The following is a 26426-nucleotide window of genomic DNA, read 5'->3' on the forward strand; positions in this document are numbered from 1 at the left end:
ATACGGTTTTTTATGGTCGATACACCCAGTAATCTTAAGTGTCAAGGAAAAGCCTTTATATTTAATAAACACGCCGAAGAATTTAAATGGCGATTTCGTAAGGTTGGAAATGCGCGTGTTCACACAGAATATACCCAGATCCGATTAGATATTAATTGCTTTGTATAATTTCATGAAGAACCGATATCGATGACCGATGGTGAAGTATCTAGATATGAAACCTTTGTTTGATCTCAACAGAATTTTCACACTATGAGATCGTTTTTAGAAGCTTAAGCCGTTTGCGCGATACTCCCGCCTGAGCAATACCCTTTGATTTGGTTCCACTAATGGGAATACCTAGGTTAAAATCGATCTTGGTGTTCTGAAGAGTCCCCGTTCGGTGCAATAGGGACTTGTGTTGCTATACCTAGAGTTACTAAGTACTAAAGTAGGTAGTAACTAAGGTAGCCTGGGTTTAACATATCCATCGGGAAAAACTAAGGGCTTCCATAAATGGAAAAAAAAGCTGGGATGCAATTGCTCCCTCGAAAACCTACAGCGATTCATTCATGAGACTCGACGCTGTTCACTGTAGGGCGCAAAGGTGTACATGTTAAATCCAATCAACTGGCCAACGTCAGAAGCCGCAAATTTAGAAGCTTCTGGACTCAGGATAAAAAAGTGATCGGCATTTGGCACTAACCATAAAAGAGCCGCACTTTTTTAGGCTTTCTTTTTTCTTTTTTGTTATGCGGCAACCTAAGCCCACCGCAGGATGAACGATAATTTAGGAGCCATAAGCGCCTGCATATGACAGCCCTTGGTATTGGCCGCAGAGCTTTGATGCTACACAAAATTCATATATTTATAGTCCACAGTTCTTTGAAGGCAGAAATACTGTACAGGCTGAGCTGCCACATAGGTTCAAGCATTTTTAGTCTGCCTTGGCAGATCTAGTTATCATTTCTGAGTAGACTAGAAGTCTACAAAAACAGCAATCCCACGAAAACCTGGCGTCTGCGCAAAAATGGGCACAAACACAGACTATCCTCCTTTTCATTATCACTGCCCATACCGGATACGCTGATGCGGAATACTTTTTTTTTTTCAGGGCTTTCACGTTATGTAGAATGGGTTCCCGTGCAGGTTAGGAATTCTTAATACCGGCGAGCACACAACGTTAGACATAGATATTTACTCAAGGAATCAAGAAAATAAATATATTATATTTAATTGAGCGAGGGCGAAACATTGCCAAACCTCTCAGAGCTACGTTTTTTCCTTGATTGTCGATATATCGAGTTAAGCTTTGGGGATACTCAAGCATGACTCCTCCATTTGTGACCTCTAGATACGAGACCATATGCATGCGTATTTGAGAAGAAAGGGGATTTAAATTGTTAGTCATCTTTTGTTTTACTGTAGCATGACTTGGAGGTGTGTTAACCTTAAAATACTCTCTGTCGTGTATCCTATAGTGCCATGTGTGACAGAACGGGGGGACATGGACGGTCTAAACTAAGATAGCCGATTGCAATTTATCTTGCCCCTGCTTTGGTATTCTTGGGTGGTAGATATACAGTTGATAGTAGGGCTGGCTGTTATCCACTACTTTTTAGTCAACACTAAATATCAGTGCTGGATAGAAGGCCTTAAAAAGCCTGAAGTAGTAGTTTAATGAAGGAAGGAACCCTTTTCGAGTTGGAAAATTGAACTTGGACTACAGTATCATACGCGGTTCATACATGTACATAATTTTGACGAAGGGGTTGTTAATGAATTTCTTTGAGGCCACGATCTGCTATTTTCGACTCCTTATGATTGGCTTTCCTTATTTTGAAAAAGAGGCTCCAATCGTTTGACGCCGGACAGGTGGAGGTATAAAATGCCGCATAGCCACTTTGCTCTGAATTATGCCTGAAAACTCAGGGGTGAGAGACCAAGCAACCGATCCCAAAAATAGCAGCTATAGCCGCCCCAAAGAAAGGATGGGTCGTTTGATTCATGGTGCATGTTTAAACCTATATAGCTGAACTTACGTTCGCCTTTTTCCCTTTTCCTTTTTGTACATGCACATACATAATCTCCCAAGACGCAATCCCCTGCATTGATTAACCCTAGTAGAGTGCTTTACTCGATAGTCCTGAATCCTCATATCTATACCGCAGTAAACTCCCGATTTGTTTTCCAGCATATATTATATTACCACCTAACCTGCGACCCCACCGGCACCATTTTAGGCCTTCCGTTTGCCTTGAGCCACCCACCGTCGATATATCCTGAACCCCGCCCCGGTCAGCTCTGCTGTGGAACCCGAGATGGCCGATCCCATAAGCCTCGCATCTGGAATTCTCTCGTTCGCTGTCTTTGCGCTCCATGCCTCCCGACGGCTTTACGAGACCATCGACAGTTTCAAGAGTAATAAGAGAGTCGTGCGCGAACTGGGTGAAGAATTGGTAGCACTTCAGGGTGTTCTAGTATCCCTTCAGGATACTATAAAGACCAGTAACACAGACCTAAAGGCTCTTGAGCTGCCCTTGCATCGGTGCGGCAAGGCGTGTGAAGAGTTCGAGGCGATAATTGCAAAATGTTCATCCAATTCCGGCGGAGTGCGGGCCATTCGCGACTGGGCTAAAGTTCAGTATATGGGAAACGATATTACTGGATTCCGGGTCCTGCTAGCAGGCTACAAATCGACCATAACGATTGCCATCTGTGATGTGAATATGTGAGTAACACACTGCTTAATCGACAAGATATTAGAAAAATATTCATTTTCTAACTGCCTCCTTTTAATTTCAGGCGCACCACGAATGTTACGGCCGGTTTGCTCAGCGAATACAAGACGATGATTGAGAAAACTACTTCCGAGCTTGAAGACCAACTGGAGGAGATCAATATGAAGCTAGAACGCCTAGCTGATCGCCGTATGCAAAACTTACCTGATGCTGGATCCCATGGACAACTCGTCGAGAAGGACAAGGGTACAATCGAAGAAGACAAGAAAAGCATCGAACAGTGCCTTGGAATCTGCGTTCAAGTTCTGGATCACATCGACCAACTTCAAGTAGTACCATCCTTAAGAATATCATCAGATTCATCTGCTGTCAATACTTCATCAACCACATATTTGGCAAGGCAGGTGACCACGGATGCACTCAATGGGTGTAAAACTGAGCTTGTCAATACGGCCAGTGTATTACAGAAGCAACTAAATGACATACAACGTCGACTTACCGCCGTCTCAAACAACCCGGAATCTCTTGGAAGCACAGGAGCAGAAGAAATTGAAAGTATTAAGCAGTGTCTAGCTATATGTTCTCAGGCATCTGAGCAAGTGAAACAAAACAGAGTTAATGTTTTTGAGGATATCAAGACGTCGGATGATGGGGAGCAGATAGTTGTTGCAACGCTGGGAGATCTGATCTCGGCAAAACGTGTCACATCAGGATCGCGTTCGATACAGTGGCTGGGGCAAATGTCTGATGCATCGTTACAGCACCTTGCTGACAAAAGGGTTTCAGTCTCTCCTCCGCAAGCCCAACGACAACAGGACGAGAAGAAAACCCTTAAATTTGAAGGCCGCCATGGGACTGGCCATAAGCTTATTCAGTAGAGTTTTTTTGTTTGTTTCATTTGCATTGTGTTAATTATAAATACCTCTGATGTCAATTAACTCAATCCCCCCATAGACACCATGCTAAGTCACTCTTGTAAACCAATTGTGTTGATCTTTGGTATCTCAGCAAAGGATATACAAATCGGACATTTATTTGTAGTATGTAGTGACAGTGTCAAATATGAATTTTCTGGGTGTTGCCAGCCATTGTGATATTGATAGAGTTCTATATCGCATAGTGGGTTAATTAGGAATAAGCTAGTTAGAGCTAGGCGGGGTTTGCACGGACCAAGACGGTTTCCAGATTAAGCTTTCGTGAACACGATAGTTATCTAGGTACAAGCAAGCTAGCGGATCTGGCCTGGTTTTTATCGCAGCAGTAGCCCCAAAACTTCCCATACACCAAAGTCCATAATTGCGCACTTGATATCAAAAGGCAAAATAAAACGAGAGAAATTAATTATCGCAGCGAACCTTAAAAGAGTCTATTCTAGTGCGTGTTCTGAATTCTAACTTCACGGACCGGAGACAGAGCAGGTATATATTACATCCTAACACACCTTAGTTTTCTTTTTTCAACTTAAGCATGCAAGTTTTGGAGTGGAAGTCGTGTATCGCAAGGGAAGGGAATAAACTGCGTAAGTAGAAAGTGTAATAGTAGGCTTAATTAAAGGATAACTAAATATGCCTTGTATACCAACCAATAAAACAATACAGAGAATTATCATTGCCTCAAGGTGTTTTATATACAAAAAGGCCCTTTATATACGTTATTCGGGCTCTGCCACGAAGATATGTCATTCTCTTTCATTTCATACCTTGGGCTAGTGTATGTAGCCTCGGACCCGGATGCTTCCAACACATCAGAAAAACCAGGATCCTCCATAAACAGAAAATGCGAAATGACAAGCTACGAGAAATCATGGCTTCGGAAGAATGAACGGCCATGAATACTTAAGAAGTAATTATGTAAAATTCTATGCATTCGGGCGATCCCTCCTTTGAACCTCGGATCCAGGCGTCCTTCTATACTCTGTGATAGCAATACAGAAAAATATGTCCTCTGATATATTCAAATCACTCAATTGCTTCGTGAACAACCTCCTACGTGTACGAGAACACTTAACCGCATATATTTGCTTATATATCTCTATACTTAATACTACGGGTTAATTAGTGAAACAAAAATCTTCTAGGTATCTACTAACCTATCTAAGTACTACCTACTTAGGTAAGTACTTGGTACTAATCTATCGATATTTACCTACTCACCTAATTATAATATCAATGTCAAAAAACTGCCACGCGCACATGTCTGCCTTCTAATTATCGAGTTGCAGCTCTGCATCTATTAATACCTATTGCATATACCTGCTAAGTACTTAAGTACTTGATTACTGAACCAGACCCGTCCCCACCTACCTTTCCCTATTGATACCACCACCATCACCGTAGCGTCTCGGGTTTTCTGTTCATAGATTCTACAATATGGGTTCAATTAACCCGACAACCCGTTCGTTGATGTGGAACATCTACCTACACATCTTTCGGCAAACCGACATAGAGCCAACAAGAGTCGATGCCTAGCTGGTTTCATATGTTCCGATGGCCTCAGAATCTCTACCAGCATTATCTTCGAAAACTTGAGGATTGTGTATCCGAGTTTACACGATTATCCTAATTTAACTCTGTGGCAAAGACGTGATGACGGTATCTGTCGAATTTATAAGCTCCACAGACGAGGATAAGGAATTTATGTCGACGGATAATTCAGAACTCCGTCTGGGGCTTATAATCCATGATACCAACAATTCTGTATACCAGAATTTAATATCCAAGGGAACAGGAATCGCTGAACACTTCGATGGTAGCTCTGCCTAAAGGATAAACTACATCATTGAAGAATATGCTGACTATAGATTCGCTCTCTTAGCCGGATGCGCCGAAATACCAACTCTCGAATTTGATCCTGAAAAGAATGGATACCTACCCAATGACCCGAGATATTAAATCCAATATATCGACACAAAAGTATTCGAGGAGGTAGCTAAACGAGTTTCTAGCCGACGCCTAATTACTGAAACGAATAGTAGATGCGGTGGACTTATATGCGGTCCTGGCTACGTTGCCACCCATATCATCCCGCATAAGTTCTGGTTCGCCTACCTGGATAAACGCTCTATTGAGGAATTCCTGAAGTATCCCTTTAATGCCCCTTCATGGAATACCTGCGAATATGGCTTGCGAAATAGATTGTTATCAACCGAGAGACCAGTCAACGGGTTGCTTCTACGATCCAACGTTCATGAAATGTTTGAACAACGAATGATTGCGATTCACCCAGTAAGCTAGGTAGCTGGTTACGAAAAATTTATAAAAAAGGTGACACTGATCTCTTTCTCCTAGGAAATCTATCGAATCCAATTGTTTGGGCCAATGCCTGTCGTTCTGGAATATCATGGACAAGTGGTTCAATGGGAGGCAGGGTGGGGGATGTACAGAGCAGCGTTGGCCCACCATTACGCCCAATGTGTGATCGAGAATATCGGTGCGAATTCGACTGACTCCTATGCATCCCCCCGGGTTCCAGAAACTTGGGGGGGCAAATTAATACCATCTTGCAATCAAGTCGGTTTTGATATTTCCTCCACGGAATTTACGTCGCTATTACTCGGATCCTTTTAGCCAGGAGAAGCGACGACGCCGGCAAGACCTACTACGGTCGAGAGGAGGGAAAGTTGACAGATGAGCAAGAGGAAGGATCAGTTGGGTCATGGGTTGAGACACATAATAATTGAGCAGTCTCGTAGCCTAGAATTGAGATCCATCCGTAGTTGATAATAGTATATTGTTATATCGCCTATGCTCAAAGCAATGATATAATGAACAGCCTCAACATTTAGCAGACTCTTGACAATACTGTAAAAGAGGATAGCGAAACCGTGGAATAATATTGGTGAGCTCCAGATCATAGTGAGGCACCAAGTTATGAGCTTCGGTACTGTTACGAATTTTGAAACGAAAAACCTCCCACATGCAATAAAAGTAAGATGGATTTTCGTATATATCCTTAAGTACATACTAGATCCGCTTTGGATATTTCGGTGGATATTAACATTAGGAGATAAATACTAGGTCAGCAGCTGGGAGTTCTTTCGCCTTGGCAAAGACGCCCTCGGTGAACTAAATATCCATCCTTGCCAAACACTTGTCGCTTTGCTTTCATCATTCAATCACAGTTACATAGTTTTAGTTCTAGTCAAAATAAATTTATACAAGAACATTTGGTTCCCTTAATGAGCTGCACAAAGATGTCAACTTCTTCTATCACCCTTGAGTCTCGAATCAAAGGCGCTATCGTCGGCGTCGCAGTTGCGGATGCACTCGGTGGACCGTATGTTTCCCCTCCCCGAATTTGCACTTTTGTTACAGTGTCTTTATACAACATCTAGAGATATTGAAAACTGAAATGAGCTTCTGTATATGTACAGTGTCGAATTCCAAAGACGAGGGTCATTTCTCAAAGTGACGGATTACCAGGCAAATCTTAACTTTGGATTACCGCCCGGGTAGGTGCATGCCCTGATACCCATCCCAGCCCGGCCGGTGCAGCTCACCGGCTGCAACCACACGCAACGCATTTCCAATAGCTTTTCTGAAGTTATAGAATTCTTCAGACTAATCGTGGATGGCTTCATGGATACGATTAATTAATTCTTGAACAATATTAGAGCATGGACCGATGACACTTCCATGACCCTTTGCCTCGCCCAATCTCTCATAGACACAAAAACCTTCTCCTCAGCCTCCCAACTCCAAAACTACATCGCCTGGTTCCACTCCGGCTACCTCTCATCTACAGGTCGTTGCTTCGATATCGGAAACCTCACTCGTATCACACTGTCCTTTTGGAGCAAACATGTCCCTGATAAACCCGTCTCCTCAAGATCATCCCAGGACACTAGTAACCTTCCATCAGACGAAGTAATCGAAAATCTACAGAAGGACCTTAATAAATCCCATGCTAGGGAGGTCTACTGCGGCAACGGCAGCTTGATGCGTAGCGTTCCAATCGGATTGTTTTATTACTCATCTTCCGAAGAAGATATTAGCAAATACTCACATTTGGCGAGTCAACTTACACATCCTTACCGTACTAACGGTGAGGCATGTGCGATATATAGTATCCTCGTGGCATATATCCTTTCTACGGGCGAAGCTAGTACAACACCGAGCAAACAGGCGGTATTTGAGAAATTCAAGACGTTTGAATTTGAGAGTAAAATCTTGAAGAATAGGTTTGCGGTTTATAATACACTAGATGACTTTGTGGACCGTGATGAACAGTTGATTTCGAGTTCTGGGTTTGTGGTGCACTCGCTTGAGGCGGCTTTGTGGGCTTTCTTTTCGACGGAAAAGTGGGAGGAAGGTGCGCTTAAGGTGGTGAATTTGGGTAAGTTATTACTTGTTACTGCTGGGTTCTTATCTTTTGTGGATTGCGGTCGTTCTCGAAGTGTTATACTGATCAATGGTGTACATACAGGCGATGATGCGGATACGGTTGGTGCTATATATGGTGGTTTGGCTGGTGCATACTATGGACTTGAAGCCATTCCTGAGACATGGAGGGATAGACTGATGGAGAAGAACGTAGTCAACGATATCGCGAAGGGGTTGTGGAAGGTCATTGTTGAGCAGAGTGGCAATTGAGTTCCAACTGGGTGGCGGGGTCCCTTTTGTCGAAATAAGAAGAAGCGTAGAGAGAATAGACAGGGTTACATGCCGTCGTAAAACTTGACAAGGGTTTAAGAAATATAGTAACACGAGAAGACAGCGTTTCCAGATTCTAGTTATAGAGATACCTTATACCTAAGTACTTACCCTAGTACCAAAGTAACGTCCGTGCCACTGTTGAAGTTTACCGGCTCGAAAGCCGAGAGCAAATACTTATGTAAAACCGTTGGCGTGATTATTATTGTCTCGGAAAGGTAGTCTAGTGGCCTAGCAGAAAGGCAACCATTCATTATTGGATATTATAACCCTCGCTAGCCTCGGCAATAAAGCATTTCTACATCCATAGTCTGGAGACCCCGTAGGCTCGGCATGAGAGCATAGGAAGGGTAGAGCGGCGAAACCGAGATATTAAGGAAGGGATAGTAGGAGTAGTAGTAAACAAGTATCGGGGATCTCATGGTAGGGAGTAACAGCAGTAAAGAAAAGGCCGGGCGAAAAATAAAAGGCAGGATAAGTCAAGAAGAGGGAAGGGATAAAGAGGGAAGTAGAAAGGAGACATAGAAGAAGAAGAAGAAAAAGTCGCTGATACCGAATAAGAGTTTTAAAAACAAGAAAAGAAACCCCAATTGCCCTGCCTGCCCTCTATCCGTATAATTCAAATGCTAGAGCATAGCAAAACATAGGCTACCCTCTCTAAACAATCGTAGTCCCTACCAAAATACGTTTGGCTGCTTTTAAAAAGAAAATCCAGTGTAGTCTCGAATTTATTAATTTTCCTACGGTTTGACTTATATGGATCTCGGCTGATCTTCTTCTCCTTCATCATCATCGACAGCGAAATATTTCTTTAACCACGATTCCGCAGCAGCATAATCTTCCTTCATCTTCGGCAGAAGTTTTGTGATTTGCCTTAATGCTTCATCTTCCTTAATGTCCGCAGTACCCTTTTCATCCTTGAGGGCACCCAAATGCTGGATCTTTTCGCAGATATCTCTGACCTTGAAGAGCCCTAAGGTTGCTGAAGACCCCTTCAAAAAGTGGCCTAGTGATGAGAGCTGTTGGAGATCCTTTTTTTTTCTAATTATCGTAATCGAAGCATTAGTAGGCGAATTATCGAATAACAAATAGAAGCCGGTAATCGTTGTGGAAGACCCAACAACTTCGAGTAGTAGAAAGGGGAAGGCGCTCTACGCACATCGACTCATTCATTTCTTCGAAAGTTGTGTCTGCCTGTTCAAAAAAACCTAGTACAAGTCCCCGGCTGAATTCTCGGTCTATATCGCCGTCGTCCATTTCTAGTATTTGCTCGAAAGTCTCAACGTCGACATAGTCCACAGCATCTTCTGGAAGATCAAAACCGCCCTGTCGGTTGCGAGTTAAATGATGTTCGAATCTGGGATAGTTGGATGGAATCTGGAAGCTTACCTCGTCCGACATCTCGGGCGTGTATTTGAACCGTGTAGAGAGGTAGGGATCAAGGGTGAATGGATGGAGGGGTAACGAGTTGATTTAAAGAATGGGAGGTTCTGGTTTATGGGAGATTAGATTGTGGGGTTTTCGGGTTGAATAGTTGTTTTTGGAACGTCGTCAAGCTGACAAGTCGGAAAACCGTCTGTTCTCGCGAATCCTGGTGTTAATGGAGCCGAAACGCAAAAAGATTAAAAAAAAGTTTCTATCGAGCGGGATATCGGAATCTTGACGTGTGAAAAAAAATCTTCGCAGGGTGGAAGTGATATTGTTAGCTTAGCTTCTGATGCATATTTAAGTGATTCCCATGGTTTGGTTTGGTTGCCCGTGTGGGGTCGAGAGGGGATGGCAGGCCATGTAGGGTAGGGTCCCCGCTGAACGGTGCATCTAGAATATGGCCGTTATGACATAACATAGCCCGAGAATCACACCAAACGACACACCGGCTAAACCACAACCTCGATGGGCCAGCGATGAGGCGAAAAAGTAATGGAGAGCGTGAGCGATGGCCGGTGACTTACGAGGAAGCGGAAGCTCGAAACTCAGGTAGTTGAGCAAGAGACGGGAGAGCCTGAGTTTGCCGGTGGAGAGAGCAAGTAACGGTAGTGGTATGACTTTTCCGGTTGACCAAAGGGATGGGCGGCGGGAAGTAAGGTCAGGCAAGGTGGTGTGCCCCTCTCGGTCTGAAGTGCGCATGAAACAAACGAGTTAGCTTCGGCACCAAACTAGATGATGACGTTACAAAGGCAAGGCAAAGGCGGCCACGCCTGAATACAGAGTTATGAACGACTGATTAGGCAAGCAGGTAAGAAACAATCTACAAAACTCGTGGGTTTAGTACGGGGGAGCGGGTATGTATGCAGTATGTACTAACACCCAAGGAATAATCGCAATAAGAACATGTACAAAAGAAAAGGGACCCGAAGAATTAAACACCAACAATAGAAGTCAGGAACTCGCCCAGAAGCTCCAAAAGAAGGACAGATCGGGATATAATATGGGAACTGATCAGATCAGAGAGAGGAAAAAGAGGGGCCCTCCACGGCTCAGCTAGGCCTAGTCAAGCTAAGGAACCTGGCAACCGTTCGAGCAAATGCGGAAGAATCATCACAAAAAGTTGGCAGTAGCCCCGTAGCCCATGCAAGGGAAGACAAAGGTAAGCAGGAAACGGCACAGACCTAACTAACGAATAACCTCTCTGGCCTCTTGTGCTTGTACTCTTCGAAGCAAGCAGATCGTTCCTCTTTTTGCTTTTATCTCCACCCTTTACCCTGCGGCTGGGTTTTTATACTATATTTTCGATGGAAAGTGTTGGTAGGGTGGAAGAAAGTGGGGCCGAATCGGTATAGTGAAAACAGTGAAAACGATCTTAAAAAAGCTGGTCCCGGTAGTTATCAGGCACCAGTATTGTACCGTATCTTATCCTTTCTAATGTTGGATCGAGCGAGACCAAGTGCAGGCGGCTAAATCACGCATACTCTCCAGAGTATATAGGTATTATTGACTCAGAATCAGACGATGAAAAAAAAATGCGAAGCTCAGAAAGCACAGACCTCAATTGCAAGATCGAAAGCCTGCTTACAATTATATATTCCTACAGTGTTATTATAATCACTAATAGTATAGATCAGATATCGAGACATGCGATTGTTACGCCCTCATTCCGAAATTCTAATTTCTTCGCCAGCCGACGCCGTCATCTAACACCCACAATATAAACCTTACCTCTTCCCAAACTTTTGACGAGGAGAGTTTGTTCTAGAATTCTATTTAAAAGTCCACCCAACCCGGCTTTATCTGCCTCAAACGGTGCAACCAGACCCTGAGCTGGTATTATATACTCTTTTCCACCTTTCCTAAAGTCCCAAAGGTTATCGTAGCCGACGAGCGGCGCCACTAGCGGTGACAGAGTCTTGCTCGAAAAGCTGTGAAGGTGACCTGGAATGGGTGTGTGACACGAATATGGCACATGGATGTTGAGATATTTCGAGTTTCTGATTCAATACGCGAATCTAGAATCGTGCCCCACAGGCGGCCGGCCTATCCCTAACCTGTAGTATCGATGGATTAGGGGCCCCGGTAATATATCTTCCTCTCTGTTGAAATCTCACAGGTCACGCACGGATATGAAGCAGCTACGAGACTAAAACTGAGAGAAAACGAACGGGTAGCGGATTTATGTCCCATCGAATCATGTATCATATTTGCTATAGCCGTATCGGGAACAACCGGCAGAGCTAAGCTACAGTTGTAGAGTAGACAGGTATCCGTTCTGTCAACGGTATTACTGTTTGTGTATCTCTTGTCACTTTTTAATGGGCGCTTATAGCGAAAAGAAAAATGTCCGTCTGGAAGTCGTTCTCAAATGCAGCAAGCATCCCGCCTTGCGATCTACGCTTGGTACTCCAATTAAGATAAAAAATATCTCTGTATCAAATTGAGCGCTTCTAAATGCACGCTTCGTATATTTGTAGACCCATGCTTTTGCTCATTCAAACTTTTTTTTTTTTTTTTTCGCACTTTCTCCAATCGGGCTGTGGAGGGTAGCTCCATGATGTTCTGGGCCCTGCCAGAGCTGTGCCGTCCCGAATTCTGACCTGTGCGGTGACATCATCGGCGTTAGGACAGATGTGGAGCTCGCCCTTTCCTTCGGGCCCAACCCTGTCCACAAATCCACAAGGAAATCCCCCAACAGCTCGCAACGCAAAAACCCAATAGCTAGCATGGAGGTCGATTAAGTACTTTGACACACTAGGAATGATTTGGGATTGCCATTTGTAAGTAGTCCCGCTAACTATATCAACGTTTTTGGGGAAGAATTGGCTTATGGAGTTTGACAACTCGCATGACCTTTTGGGGTTGTTCGGCCTTTGAGAATGGCCAGGGTCCAGGATTACGTTAGCTAGGGATTAAGCTTAAGCTTGTATCACAACTTTAGAAATCACATATGTTGCATGTTGTGCGATATAACAAATAAAGTAGTAGTAAACGTATATGCAAATGAGGCATTCGATTCGGTAAGTCCTGCATGTGGGCAATTTTTCAGGTTTTATACTAATGAATTTAGTACCAAGTAGGCTCTAGTCAATGAATCTAAATGACTTATTTGCTTGTATAGTTGCTTATACAAATGAGCTAACAGGGCCATATATCGTACTTGAGCTAATATTTCGAGAGTCATAATCAAGTGAGTGCTTAAGCCGCGATGAATATGAAATATTTCGAAACTGCAGAGGAGTTTTATGTTTTTGATTTCAGGATATAGATCATCCAAATCTCTGGCATCGGCTAGCTATAGCTGAGTTGGATGTGAATTCATGCTTCTCTGAAACGTTCGAAACGTTTGTCCCGTTTCGATGGTTCTTTCCAGCCATCTTTCCTAGGGGCGACTAGGGCAGGCGTGGTAGGGGGCATCGCTCTTGGAGACAGGAGGTCAGCCCAGCTGGTTGGTTTAGCTGGTTCTCTTTCATCGTATCGCCTTGTCTCGTACACAGGCCCGTTCAGGTATTGCCGAGATAGTCCATTATCCCTTGGGGCGACAGGCTGGGTGGCTCCTGGAGAATTTGAGGAGGTAGGGGGCATCGCCCTTGGAGACAGAAGATCAGCCCAGCTGGTTGGTTTAGCTGGCTTTGGTGGTTCTGGTGGGAACACATCATTTGAAAAACGGGTAGGTTGTGGCCCACGATGGCCTTCCGCGATACTCAATATCTTTGTTTTAGACCGATCCTGCTTCGAAGAGGAGGTTTCCATAGTTGCGAAGTTGAGTTTAAGTTTCTGGGGTGCATAAGGGCTCGGAGCTGCAAGTCTAGGGTACAGAGGCGCCTTGATCTCTGTATTGTCTTGCTCCATCCCTAATGATATAGAAACCTTTTGATTCTTCTTATCGCGAGATTTATGATTCTTTTGGGGCCGCTCCTTCTTAACAATCTCGTGACTAGCCTCCTGAAATATATTGTCTCGCGCCTCGCGATCGTCGTCACTAGTGCTTTCGCCCTTGAGCATGTCGTTTTCACATTGTAGGCGATATACTGTTTCCGATAGTTCGGTAATTTCCACATCTTTGGTCGCAACCTTTTTCTTGAGTTTACTTATGTCGTTCTGTAATTTTACTTTCTCCGTTATGAGCCTTTCGCTTCGAAGTTTGAGATCTTCTGAAGTGTTCTCATTGGATTTTGTGCTTTCAATACATCCATCTTGGATGACTGGTTCTCCGGTAGAAATGATTCTTCGCAGCTCCTCGACGCCTCCTTGCAGTCCTTTCAGCTCCCTCTTAATCCATTCCGCTCTCTGGCCGTGGGCTATAGTTCTCTGATCCACAGATTTGATCGAACTGCTTGCTTTTTGGAATCTTTCAATTACAAGCTTCCGTTTTGCACTTTCAGCATTTAATTCGGTGTAGATGTAGATTGTGCTTTCCAATTCTTGGATGAGGTCTGACCATGTTTGTGAGCCTGAATTACTCCCGGAATTTGTATCACTAGGCTATTCGGATACATTAGTCTTGAACCTATCAACATTTTCTTAGAAGGTATTGACTTACACTATCGTTAACTTTCTCAACCCCAAACCAAAAACATATATCGAGTGTAATTCTTGGAATCGGTTGTTCCCAAGGCGGGTCAACTAAATCAAATTCTACCGCCTCTTCCATACCATTCGAGGCCATTTTGCGGGTCGCTACCGCTCCATAGTCTTAGTCGGTATTTTGATCTTTTTGGCTTTGAGTTTTGGAAATTATTCGACGGGGTCCAGGTGGCATAAACTAGGCTATTGGTTATATCATATTGGAAAGCCCAAACCCCCTCTGGTACTGATAAAACCGCCTCGACGGTGGTTTTGACTGGTTCTTGAGGGAGAGCGAGGCTGATGAATGTTCCGAGTGTGACAGCCTTTTGAATCGTTAGTTGCTCGAACTTATAATTGATGGTCTCATGAACTAAATACTTGGGAAGGATGTTTGTCTTACGCCCGGCATCGCTACAGGTTGCATTTACATGTACATGTGCATGTACATTTATATACTTAAGTACCTAGATAGCTATATATGGCCTTTTCAAGCCTTGGCGCTTAACGATAGATATGAAAATAGAAGTACTTAGGAGGTCTATAGGTATTTGAAGCAGCTCGGAATTACGACCACAATACTAGTGAAGCAGTCCCTAACCGAATATCAGGAGAAACTCTAGGAAAAGTTCGAAAGGTTTAGGAAAAGATCGTGATTGCACGATGGCATGGCCACGGGCGAGAACTTTGAAGAGTAGGAAATGTCAAATTCGCGAAGCTTTGTGCAATTGTGGAGAAGGGGCAACCCAGATACCCGACTTTTTAGTTTTCGGCCTATCATAGTACCTTACGGCTACTATGTTTGTATAAGTACATGTAACCCGGCATTAACAGTATGGAAAATGAAGTATCTAGACATATCTCTGTTTAGCAAAATGTGTTGGCTTTTTATTATGAGGCTGATATAATTTAAGATTAAGACGGATCCTGATTCGAGACCCGGGTGGGGCGTATGGAAGCTAGCCTTGGTCGAGTTGTGTAAACGAATGCCTGCGTATACTCTATACTTTGTGCTAAATCCTTTTGGAAAGTGAATAAGATCTAGCTATAGCCAACTGGGATTATAGACAAAGTTGCCAGCTTGCCCAATGCATACGGCGAGCATTAAGAAAGGCTTAGAACTACAGTGGACGCTGGCGTAATTCTCGAACGTCTAGCTATCGGGTCATACGAAGCTAGCCTAGCTATAAATCCCAGCTTAGACATCTCAGGTATCGTATCGAGGAACATGTCTCCATACACACCCATATCTTAAAGGCCTTCAGATAAAACAACCACCACAGACTCTCCCACTCTTCGGTTATGGACCGGCCGGCCTGTTTTACTTTGACCATGAGATAGCTCTTTACCACGATCCCGATCTCTTGCCGCCTATTGTGGATTCTGGCCTAGAACCAACGACTAACGCAAACAATAACGAACTTCGACCTCAAGATGAAACTCCTAAAATCATTGACGTTTGCGCAAATTTATCTAGAACCTGGGGAAGAACCTGGAGCCATTGAGTGAAAGGGAATTCGGGGATAACAAAATTCCTTTCTTGAACCGTGTGGCTCGGATATGTAGCGAAGCTCGGATTCTCAGATGTGAGAATACAGATTGCCTGCGGAACCGCGAAAGTTTAGATAAAGTGGTTCCAATGTCTCCGTGGAAGAATTTCCGTGGCTGGATTATGACGGTTATTTCTTGCCAGATGTCTATCTCGCGCGAGGAGAGAGATAGCCTACCTCCCGACTCAAAGTTCTTTCATCTGGCAGCTTCAATCGCGGTTCTCAACGGAATATAAACGGGGGGGGCACCTTCTATGATGGTGTTTTCTTGAGAGATAATAAAGGTGGACTTCGACAAACCGATCCATTCGCAATTTGTGAAATCATTTATTGGGCAATCCGAGTACAAAGAGACTTTGGCACTTCAGACTATTCAGAAGGAATATGGTCTCCGCACTTCTTACCTCTGAATGTCTATGGCAGAGCTGTCAAAATCGCCACATCTGAAGCGAGCAAGTTAGGGATATGTCCGAACCGTCTATGGAATTTGCGAAATGCAACTGAACGAGGAGAAGTGGATTTCCCCGCTCTTATGGAACTTGTAAAAGCCAATCTACTTCTTTCACACAAAGGACACGAGGACTGTTTAACGAACTCCTGTACCCTGACCACACTCGATTCTACAAGGGTCCACCAGTTGCATAAATGTCAAGCTGTGGGTACCTCAAGATAATTCTACAAACCCAACCAGGGACGAGTGCAGATGGTCCAATTTGCCAGACTGGGATGCTCTTTGACCCTATGATCCTCAACAAAGCTGCCGAAAACCCAATATTTTGGACTGTTTGGTCGATAAATTAGCCTCCACAGCTTCTCGAAACGGGGAGAAAATATGCAGCAATATCACACGTATGGTCTGATGGCACGGGTATCGGACTCGGTACGGTTGGAGAGGTGAATTCCTGCCTTTTCGACTATTTTGCGGGTTGCATTCGAGATGTTAATCCAGAGATCGGGGGCATACGGTGGGATACTATATCTATCCCAACGGAGCCCATCGCGAGGAGGAAGGCTATACGCAAATGTGGAGTGTACGATTCTTCACGACTCATATTTGGCCGATTTCGAATGGAAGGATGGGAGATGGTATTGCCGTCGCGTCGACCGCGAGGATATTTTCAATGGGATAATAATCCCTGCGTCTTCCCATCCTCAAAAGATGGGCATACATGGCATAAACACTGCGGAGGAAGGTCAGCCGATATTCCATAAGTCTGCGGATGGCAACATATTATGGCATAAGAAAAGGCCCGGAGAACCTACATCGGAGACTGCGCTACTAGATATTGCAAGATCTGAGTGTGGTTACATAGGTACAGTTCATGTATATGAACTTGGCCGTTTGCCAAATGGAAAGTCCGCCAATCCAAACCGCTCCAGTTATGTCGCAGGAATGTACAGAATTTTCCACGGCGGCTCCTACTATCATCCCGATGAGCCCGGGAGAGTTGGAAATAGTGGCCTACAAGGTTCTAATGACGGTTTTGCATGGCTACACAGAAAAGTTTGGATCGGAAACCAAACGGATGCCGGAACTCTCCTAGTCCCTCGGTATGATCGAGTAGCCGGGAAAACAGCCCTACAAATCGTCAAATCAGTCAAAAAGGTTCAGAATTTCTCGAACTACACTTCACCGTTTACGTTACCAGGTGAAATTTCCCCTCCTAGATGGCAACTAGAAACGGAATCGTTCATGACAGCTAGTGACAAAGATCACGGGGTTTTCAGATACAAGGCGAAGGAAATGATATTTCGTCGCATTAAACCTGACCCGCTATGCTCCAATAGAAATACCTTCGAAAGATAGAACAATAGTTGATTGGCGACATACGATTGGGCCTGATGATGGTGGAGACTATAGCAAAGATCTGTTCTAGGTTTTTGACGAAGAAAAGTTATATACATATTCCGCATTGGATAAAGGGCTACTTGTCCCAACGGAAGATAAACCATATCAAGGGATATGGATTTCTCAGGGTAGCGCTGGGCCGCGTAAGTACCGATATTCTTGGTCCTTTGTTTTACCACCCAATCCTGGAACAAAAATGGTATTGACTATTAATTTTTGGATGAAACCTGATAGTGTTCGGAATGGGGAACGTACATTTCCATTTTGTGCTCTTCATTCAACAAGATAAAACCCATCTCTCCGTCCTATCTCTTAGCGGGGACCAGTTCATACGTAGAGGCGAGGTTATATTCCAAACGAATAATCTTCCTCGACGCGGGCAGTCTGAGCTTGGTGATAAACCCCAGACAATTGATGCACACCCTCCACGATGTACAAGTATCTAATTACAATCTAGATTCTTCCAGCTATCCCTATTTATCATCCCGGGTCTAACGAATTTGTTATCAAATATATTATAGATCACCAACAGGACGGCCGTTACCTCGTAAAACTACATCTTCGTGACAAAGACGAAATTGTAGCAGAAAATCTGCAAAAGATGGAAATCTACAGGACTCTACACGTTTACCTTTAAATTTGCTTTTTGAGCTGATGGGAAAGGATACCTCTGAGGAGTCTGCCGTGGCTCGAAGGGGACTGGGTGCCCTTTATAAGATGTTGAACCAACGATAGATCTCAATGGAGTACGAGACAAGCTCAAGCATTCTAGTTCGGATTTTGCGTTTACCCTGTTGTATTTTACGACCAGTGTTCAAGCACGAGATCGAGAACCAAAAATACGGACTTATGTAATTACGTAATCTCCTGAACCGTTATATGTCAATCTTTTGCTAGATATCGAGTTCCTGAATAATGCACGTGGGAAGTTGATTCAAGATTTCGATTCCCGTCCAACTTTTTTATCGTGCAGGTGTGGTTCGCTGGGAGAGGTTCCAACGACGTAATTTTCCAGAAGTTCGGCTCCACAAGAAGTACCCCTGGTGGTTCTGATATCAAGGATCTTCAACGGGGAAACCTTGGAAATAGGTTCGAAAATTGGCTAAAGAGCTGTGACGATGTCATCCACTGGGATTCTATGTGAGTGTCACATACGCTGACAATATAAATAACGAGTACTATATAATCATCTATCTTCCACAAGGACCCAACGAGTGATGCCACTGACTAAGCCTTTCCGTAGAGTGATCTTTAGGTACTCTTCCAACTAAGTACTTTGGTTGCAATTGATAATTCACACCGACGAATATTTGCAATAGTTTCTCTCTTTTAGCCTTTATAAACTTTTTTTTGTATTATTCAGTGCTGTGTGCTGGGATCGATATCTCCTCGTTTGCTATTATATATCTCGAGTACTTCAAAAAATCTGCAGGCAACACCGACCTCAAATTCTATACACTATTATACAAGAACTGGAAAATAAAATAAAATAAAAATGCAAACCCTCTGCTTACTGGCAATATTTTTATCCCTTATACCTTTTGTCCATGCGCAAGACGCAGATAAGTCTTATACCTCTGACAAGGCCTTTAAAGAGGCAGTCTTGGATGTCACGAACAGTAAGGTCCAACACATATATCCCGACAAGTCGATGTGCGCCATACTGACACCCAATACTATGAACAGCATACAGAGATTGGTATAATGCTACGGCATTAACCTGGAATGATACCCTTGCGGAGGCTGCAGAGGACGCTGTGGAAGATTGTATCTTTGAACATTCGGTGCATCGAATACTCGTAGCCATATCTTGTTTTACCGGAACTTTGCTGACGGATATTGAGATATAGGGTCAACCCTATGGTGAAAACTTAGCTGCAGGATACCCTAATGTTTCTGCGGCAATTACGGCGTGGAAGGATGAAGTGGATAAGTACGATTACGGGGACCCGGATTTCAGCATCGAGGTATGTTCTCGATATATATCAGTTATATGTCTAGAGGTTTAGGAGATTGTATTAATTTTATGGATTATCTATTAGACTGGACACTTCACTCAACTGGTATGGACAAATACGACTCAAATTGGATGTGCCAGGAAAGAATGTGGAGGTGAAGGAAAGGCAATTGGGTGGTTTCTTGCTTGTGGTAAGTCTTTGTATCAAGCCATATATTTACATTGCATTGAACACATGAGCGACTAATAAATATTCCTAGAGTACTCTCCACACGGAAATGTCATTGGACAGTTTCAAGGTAATGTCGAAGAACAAGTTCGAGGACCTGGATCTGGTGCGGGAAAGAATGAGACATGGATTCGTCTTCTTGTGGCTTGGTTTATGGTGCAGGCTCTTGCGTAGTTAGTATGAGGATTGGGAGTATTACCTTATGAGGTTTCTTTTTGTACATTTGAATACCTTTCCTGGAATTGGAGATTGGATTAGCCATATTAGCAAGTTAGTTCTTGATCTTATATATATATATATATATTAAACAGCTGGACTGTTCCTCGACGAAGTATATAGTATAACAAATCTACATTTTACTATGATCATGACAGGACAAATATTGCGATTGAGGCCCGATATCGATCACATGCTTCCCTAATTTAATTAACAATATTCAGCCTTCTTTTAGCCTTGGCTGGGAAAAAAACAATCAGAATAGAATACCACTAAGGATTTAAGTATTATATCTACCCAGGTAAGAAGCACCAATGCGACTGCACGTGTAGTCCGTGCCATGCACGGCAAGTACAGGGTCATGGGCATCGGGATTTTGTGTTGTCAGGTTATCAATACAGCACCAGCCAAAGTTGACGTAGTGCAGTCCCGCATCCCAGCAAGCTTGAAAACTACAGCACCTCCACGACACCAGCCCGCAGCTAATCTCCCAAAGCACCCCCGAACCCATCTTCTTCTTACGCGACGACCATTTAGACCGGCGGACACATCATGGCCGAAGCCAGATTATCCGCCCAAGAGGCGTTCGCCATCAACGCTGCCGCCGTTACTCGTAACTACAATGTCAACCCTCGTATAAGTTACAACACTGTCGCTGGTGTGAACGGTCCCCTCGTCATCCTCGATAACATCAAGTTTCCCCGCTACAATGAAATTGTCGAGCTCACTTTACCTGATCAGACGAAACGTGCTGGTCAGGTTCTTGAAGTCCGAGGAAATAGGGCTATCGTCCAGGTTTTTGAGGGAACTACTGGTATCGATGTCAAGAAGACAAAGGTGGAGTTCACGGGATCGAGTTTAAAGATTCCAGTTTCGGAGGACATGTTGGGACGTATCTTTGATGGGTCAGGAAAGCCGATTGATAAGGGTCCTAAGGTGTTTGCAGAGGATTATTTGGATATCAACGGATCTCCGATTAACCCCTACACCCGAGTGTACCCCGAAGAAATGATTTCGACTGGTATCTCTGCTATCGATGGAATGAACTCTATTGCTCGTGGCCAGAAGATTCCGATTTTCTCTGCCGCCGGTCTTCCGCATAACGAAATCGCTGCGCAGATTTGTCGTCAGGCCGGTTTAGTCAAGGCACCGACGAAGGGTGTTCATGACGGTCATGAGGACAACTTCTCCATTGTTTTCGCAGCTATGGGTGTCAATATGGAAACCAGTCGTTTCTTCACCAGAGATTTCGAGGAGAACGGATCTTTGGAGCGCGTTACCCTATTCTTGAACTTGGCAAATGATCCTACAATCGAACGTATCATTACTCCTCGTTTGGCGTTGACAACCGCCGAATATTATGCCTACCAGCTTGAGAAGCACGTCTTGGTTATCATGACAGATCTTACTGCTTACTGCGATGCCTTGCGTGAGGTGAGATTGAATATTGCCTATAGGGAACCTCAAACTCCCAGTCTAACGCTGGAATATAGGTTTCTGCTGCTAGAGAAGAAGTACCCGGTCGTCGTGGTTATCCAGGTTACATGTACACAGATTTGTCCACCATCTACGAGCGAGCCGGTCGTGTTGAAGGCCGAAACGGTTCCATTACTCAGATCCCAATTTTGACCATGCCTAACGACGATATTACACATCCAATTCCGGATCTTACTGGATACATTACCGAGGGACAGATTTTCGTCGACCGTGGTCTTTGGAACCGAAATATCTATCCTCCAATCAACGTCTTGCCATCGCTGTCCCGTCTCATGAAGTCGGCTATTGGTGAAGTGTGTACTTACGCTAATACGGCATTGCACTCTCTCGATTGGTTTGCTAAAATGAGTTAATAGGGTATGACAAGAAAGGATCACGGTGACGTCTCGAACCAGCTTTACGCCAAGTACGCCATCGGTAGAGATGCTGCTTCCATGAAAGCAGTCGTCGGCGAGGAGGCATTGTCTGCCGAAGACAAACTTTCTTTGGAGTTCCTCGAAAAGTTCGAAAGAAACTTTATTTCCCAAGGAGCATACGAGTCGAGAACCATTTTCGAATCTCTTGATATCGCTTGGTCGTTACTCCGAATCTACCCTAAGGAATTGTTGAATCGTAAGTTATCTAGAAGAAAAAAAACTAGAATGCGGATTGGAATAGAGATTTGACTGATATCGTGTGATATAGGTATTCCGGAAAAAGTTATCAACGAGTTCTATCAGCGATCCGCCGGCGACAGGAAAGGAAAGAAGCCCGCGACAAAGGATACCAGGGATACGGCGCCAAAGGATGATAACAAACCCCAAGAGGAGAACTTAGTCGATCTTTAAACACCCCCATTCAATTTATTTACGGATGCTTGGGGTATTTCGGTTTGCTTTTTTGGTTTTTTGAGACCCTGTTTTTGCGGTGAGGCGGTATTCGAAAGAAACATGTCTACAGCATTTTTTTCTTTTACCTGTTTATTGGATTGAAGCGATAATGCAAGATGCTAGATTTCTGGCACCCTATGAAGAAGTAACTGCGTGGCTTAGTAGATATATCAGCCTTGTGGCATTTTGAAGATGAACACGGTATATATGGCATCGCATTGCCGGCTTATCCGCAATCATTCCGACGTCGGCTCCAGGCAATACTAGCGCTGTCGCGGCAGGAACCCTGTCCCTGCACCCAAGGCTCGGGGCGGCATTACACCTGGTTTGTTCCGTCAAAAAGATTTTACCGGGGCGCCGATAGTGGGGCGACAGGCTTGTGCGGGGCAATTAATTTGCCTGCAGATATTCGCCCTCGGCCCTGGGATGTATCGAAGATTTATCCAACAGATGAGCCACCGTGACCTTAGCAATGTTTAGAAAACTTAGCCGCTGTTCTTTGTTCTACACAAAAAGGGAGCGCCATCGCTTTTCTGGAGAATTTCTATGAGTCATTGAGGTTTCTGTTAATTCTACGCGGTTGTCGGGAATAAAAGGCTTCTCATCGTTTTTTAGGTGGTTGAGACATCGTAGACGAATTTAAACCTCCATCCAACACACTTCGGTCTAAACGGTCTCTCTGCATTGTCCTGCTCTATCGACGGTTTACCCACTGCTTCACTCAATTGGTTCTTACCCCGGAAAGTACACACACATCTATAACAATATGGAAGGCCTTAAAGCTGCATTCGCAAAGTGCAAGGCCGAAGGCAGAGTTCGTTCTTCCTGGGAAGGTCGCAATCAATATCCATGACTAACGCCAACTGTTAGAATGCCTTGGTCGCCTACGTTACCGCTGGATACCCTACCGTCGAGCTTTCGGTTCCTATCCTTCAGGCTTTACAGGCCGGTGGTGCCGGTATGATATTTGAATATTCAATTGTTAATCTATGCGTGGTGGCTTACATGTTATCGCACAGATGTTATTGAACTCGGTTTGCCTTTTACCGACCCAATTGGCGATGGTCCAACCATCCAAGGCTCGAATACCGTACGTTCTTTACCCCGATATTGTTCACAAGAGCCGTTGTGCTGACTTTCTGGTGTAATGGTAGATTGCCCTTCAAAACAATGTCAACGTTCCTACCGTCCTCAGTATCACGAAACAAGCCCGAGCCTCTGGAGTCACGGTGCCAATCGTCATGATGGGGTACTATAACCCAATGCTGATCTACGGAGAAGAGAGGTTAATAAAGGACTGCGCCGAGGCGGGTATCAATGGTTTCATTGTGGTCGACCTACCGCCAGAAACGGAGGCTCTGCAGTTCAGGGATCACTGCGTTAAGGGAGGGTATGTTCCATGGCTCGCTATTGCAGTAGGAAGCCGTTTATTGATTTATTATGGATATATAGTTTAAGTTATGTTCCGCTTGTGGCGCCCTCGACCTCGGAGGCTAGGCTGAAGAAACTGTGCAGCATTGCGGACAGTTTTATTTACCTAGTTTCTCGTATGGGTGTTACTGGTGCAACTGGCAAGCTGAATGCCGACCTACCAGAGCTAATCAAGAAGGTCAAGCAAGCTTCCGGAAATAAGCCAGTCGCTGTCGGTTTCGGTGTCAGCACCCGGGCACACTTCCAGCTTGTCGGTGCCGCCGCAGAAGGTGTAGTCATTGGCAGTCAGATCGTGAATGTCATTCGCGAAAATCCAGGAAACGAGACTTTGGCTCTTAGGAAGTACCTATATGAAGTTCTTGGCAGATCGGATTTGGGAGATCTTTCGAAGCCAACTGGAGAGGATGTTACCTTTGCGAACGGAGAGAATAGAGCTGTTGATGGGTCGAAGGTTACGGTCGACGGTGTCATTAGGGAAGGCCCGTATGGTACCGAACCCGGCCTTGCGGACCAGATCGAGGCGCTCAATATGGAGCATCCACCCCATCCCGAGGCAAGATATTCCGTTATCCAATCTTCTTTTTTCACCTGAGTCTAATATATAACGAATTTTAGATTCTCCCCTCGAGAATCGGTGAATTCGGTGGCCAGTATGTTCCAGAAAGCTTGATGGACTGTCTTATCGAGCTTGAAAGGGGGTTTGATGAAGCCGTCAAGGATCCCGAATTCTGGAAAGAATTCGAATCCTACTACCCTTATATGGGTAGGCCAGGGCATTTGCATCTTGCACCAAGACTCACTGAGTTCGCTGGTGGTGCTGATATCTATCTCAAACGTGAGGATCTGAACCACACTGGATCCCATAAGATCAACAATGCTCTTGGTCAAATGCTCCTTGCCAAACGCTTGGGAAAGACGAGAGTCATTGCCGAAACAGGAGCTGGTCAGCACGGTGTTGCTACTGCTACTGTGGCTGCCAAGTTTGGAATGAAGTGCACTGTGTACATGGGTGCTGAGGACTGCAGAAGACAGGCTTTGAATGTCTTCAGGATGAAGCTGCTCGGCGCTGAAGTCATTGCCGTTGAAGCCGGTACAAGAACCTTGAGAGATGCTGTCAACGAGGCTTTAAGAGCCTGGGTTGTGGATCTTGATACTACACATTACATTATCGGATCTGCAATTGGACCGCATCCTTTCCCCACTATTGTCAGAACCGTAAGTTGTACTCCTCGTCCAAAAATCAGGGAAGGTTCAAACTAATAGAAAGAAATAGTTCCAAAGTGTCATCGGTCGTGAGACTAGAGAGGGAATACTGAAGCTTACTGGCAGGCTCCCGGACGCGGTCGTCGCATGTGTTGGTGGTGGTAGCAACTGCGTCGGCATGTTTTATCCATTCCAAGATGATAAAGATGTCAAACTTTTGGGGGTTGAAGCAGGTGGCCATGGTGTAGATACCTTGATGCACAGCGCTACTTTGGTAGCTGGGCACAAGGGTGTTTTGCACGGTGTTCGAACTTATATCTTGCAAGATGAGCACGGACAGGTTCTCGACACACACTCCGTAAGCAAACGATTTCACTTTTGTGTTTTTCATGAAATGATAATGCTGATTTTATATAGGTTTCTGCTGGATTGGATTACCCTGGAGTAGGCCCGCAACTCTCGCAATGGAAAGATGAGGGAAGGGCAGAGTTCATTGCTGCAAATGATGAACATGCATTCGAGGGCTTTAGGAGATTGTCACAGACTGAGGGCATTATCCCAGCCCTTGAATCTTCCCACGCTGTCTGGGGGGCTATGGAATTGGCAAAGAAGCTAGGCAAGGGAAAGAATATCGTCATCTGCTTGTCAGGAAGAGGTGATAAGGTACGTTATAACTCCTATCGATCCAAATACAAGGTCCGTTACTAATATTATTTTTGCAGGATGTCCAAAGCGTGGCTGAAGAATTACCAAACCTTGGTCCTAAGATTGGATGGGATCTCAGGTTCTAATAGGTGAAAATTGTCAATTGAGGCTTCACCTATGCACCTTGAGTGTATATATATACCATGCATGTGATACTGACATATCTATTCGATCAAATGTGTCACCATTTAGCTATAGCTCCTATGCCAAATAGACATTTTCTGTGGGAATCTTAAACAATTGAATTGAAACTTTCTGGGGGTACCCCGAATCCAGGAATTTGGTCAATGCACAAGCAGTTCGTGGAATTATGAGTCATTCAAACCTGCCCGAGCATGCTGCAACGGTCCGATATTGACATCTTGATGCCTTTTTTCGGTGTTGTAATTATAATTTTCCTCACCAATGCATACAGGGAGCCGATGCTCCAGGGCCATAGGAAAAATCTGCAGGGGATCTCATAGTTTTACCCGGTCTAGCGCATCGGCGCCGCGGCCGGAGTAGCTTGGTTTTCCTTTGCGGGTTTTTCAGGGCGCAACAAACATTCACCGCCTC

General features: G+C 44.4%; 9 protein-coding genes across 9 annotated transcripts; 6 read left to right on the plus strand and 3 right to left on the minus strand.

Moving 5' to 3' along the window:
* Positions 1-2300: 2300 nt before the first annotated feature.
* Positions 2301-3598, plus strand: DFL_006796 (uncharacterized protein; the record flags this gene model as incomplete). Its single annotated transcript, XM_067636280.1, has 2 exons — positions 2301-2710; positions 2785-3598. 2 exons carry the CDS (start codon positions 2301-2303, stop codon positions 3596-3598), a joined length of 1224 nt encoding a protein of 407 aa, XP_067487914.1.
* A 3314-nt stretch (positions 3599-6912) lies between these two features.
* Positions 6913-8311, plus strand: DFL_006797 (uncharacterized protein; the record flags this gene model as incomplete). Its single annotated transcript, XM_067636281.1, has 4 exons — positions 6913-6995; positions 7093-7170; positions 7333-8054; positions 8145-8311. The coding sequence occupies 4 exons, from the start codon at positions 6913-6915 to the stop codon at positions 8309-8311; spliced, it is 1050 nt and encodes a 349-aa protein (XP_067487915.1).
* An 812-nt stretch (positions 8312-9123) lies between these two features.
* On the minus strand, positions 9124-9772 carry DFL_006798 (uncharacterized protein; the record flags this gene model as incomplete). Its single annotated transcript, XM_067636282.1, has 3 exons — positions 9124-9412; positions 9531-9697; positions 9761-9772. 3 exons carry the CDS (start codon positions 9770-9772, stop codon positions 9124-9126), a joined length of 468 nt encoding a protein of 155 aa, XP_067487916.1.
* A 221-nt stretch (positions 9773-9993) lies between these two features.
* Positions 9994-10704, minus strand: DFL_006799 (uncharacterized protein; the record flags this gene model as incomplete). The annotated part of the gene is made up of 3 exons (XM_067636283.1): positions 9994-10049; positions 10324-10485; positions 10677-10704. The coding sequence occupies 3 exons, from the start codon at positions 10702-10704 to the stop codon at positions 9994-9996; spliced, it is 246 nt and encodes an 81-aa protein (XP_067487917.1).
* Positions 10705-13117: 2413 nt separating this feature from the next.
* Positions 13118-14777, minus strand: DFL_006800 (uncharacterized protein; the record flags this gene model as incomplete). Its single annotated transcript, XM_067636286.1, has 3 exons — positions 13118-14279; positions 14456-14691; positions 14769-14777. 3 exons carry the CDS (start codon positions 14775-14777, stop codon positions 13118-13120), a joined length of 1407 nt encoding a protein of 468 aa, XP_067487918.1.
* A 2297-nt stretch (positions 14778-17074) lies between these two features.
* Positions 17075-17722, plus strand: DFL_006801 (uncharacterized protein; the record flags this gene model as incomplete). The annotated part of the gene is made up of 1 exon (XM_067636287.1): positions 17075-17722. The coding sequence occupies one exon, from the start codon at positions 17075-17077 to the stop codon at positions 17720-17722; it is 648 nt and encodes a 215-aa protein (XP_067487919.1).
* Positions 17723-19259: 1537 nt separating this feature from the next.
* DFL_006802 (uncharacterized protein) lies at positions 19260-20124 on the plus strand (the record flags this gene model as incomplete). The annotated part of the gene is made up of 5 exons (XM_067636288.1): positions 19260-19383; positions 19451-19548; positions 19615-19731; positions 19807-19912; positions 19982-20124. 5 exons carry the CDS (start codon positions 19260-19262, stop codon positions 20122-20124), a joined length of 588 nt encoding a protein of 195 aa, XP_067487920.1.
* Positions 20125-20718: 594 nt separating this feature from the next.
* On the plus strand, positions 20719-22490 carry DFL_006803 (uncharacterized protein; the record flags this gene model as incomplete). The annotated part of the gene is made up of 4 exons (XM_067636289.1): positions 20719-21600; positions 21660-21956; positions 22020-22275; positions 22348-22490. The coding sequence occupies 4 exons, from the start codon at positions 20719-20721 to the stop codon at positions 22488-22490; spliced, it is 1578 nt and encodes a 525-aa protein (XP_067487921.1).
* Positions 22491-23298: 808 nt separating this feature from the next.
* Positions 23299-25957, plus strand: DFL_006804 (uncharacterized protein; the record flags this gene model as incomplete). The annotated part of the gene is made up of 9 exons (XM_067636290.1): positions 23299-23346; positions 23403-23490; positions 23552-23622; positions 23687-23922; positions 23985-24516; positions 24579-25178; positions 25237-25524; positions 25584-25829; positions 25889-25957. 9 exons carry the CDS (start codon positions 23299-23301, stop codon positions 25955-25957), a joined length of 2178 nt encoding a protein of 725 aa, XP_067487922.1.
* Between the last annotated feature and the right edge of the window lie 469 nt (positions 25958-26426).

The sequence above is a fragment of the Arthrobotrys flagrans genome (assembly GCF_004000055.1).
Source record: "Arthrobotrys flagrans strain CBS H-5679 chromosome Unknown unitig_8, whole genome shotgun sequence".
NCBI lineage: Eukaryota > Fungi > Ascomycota > Orbiliomycetes > Orbiliales > Orbiliaceae > Arthrobotrys > Arthrobotrys flagrans.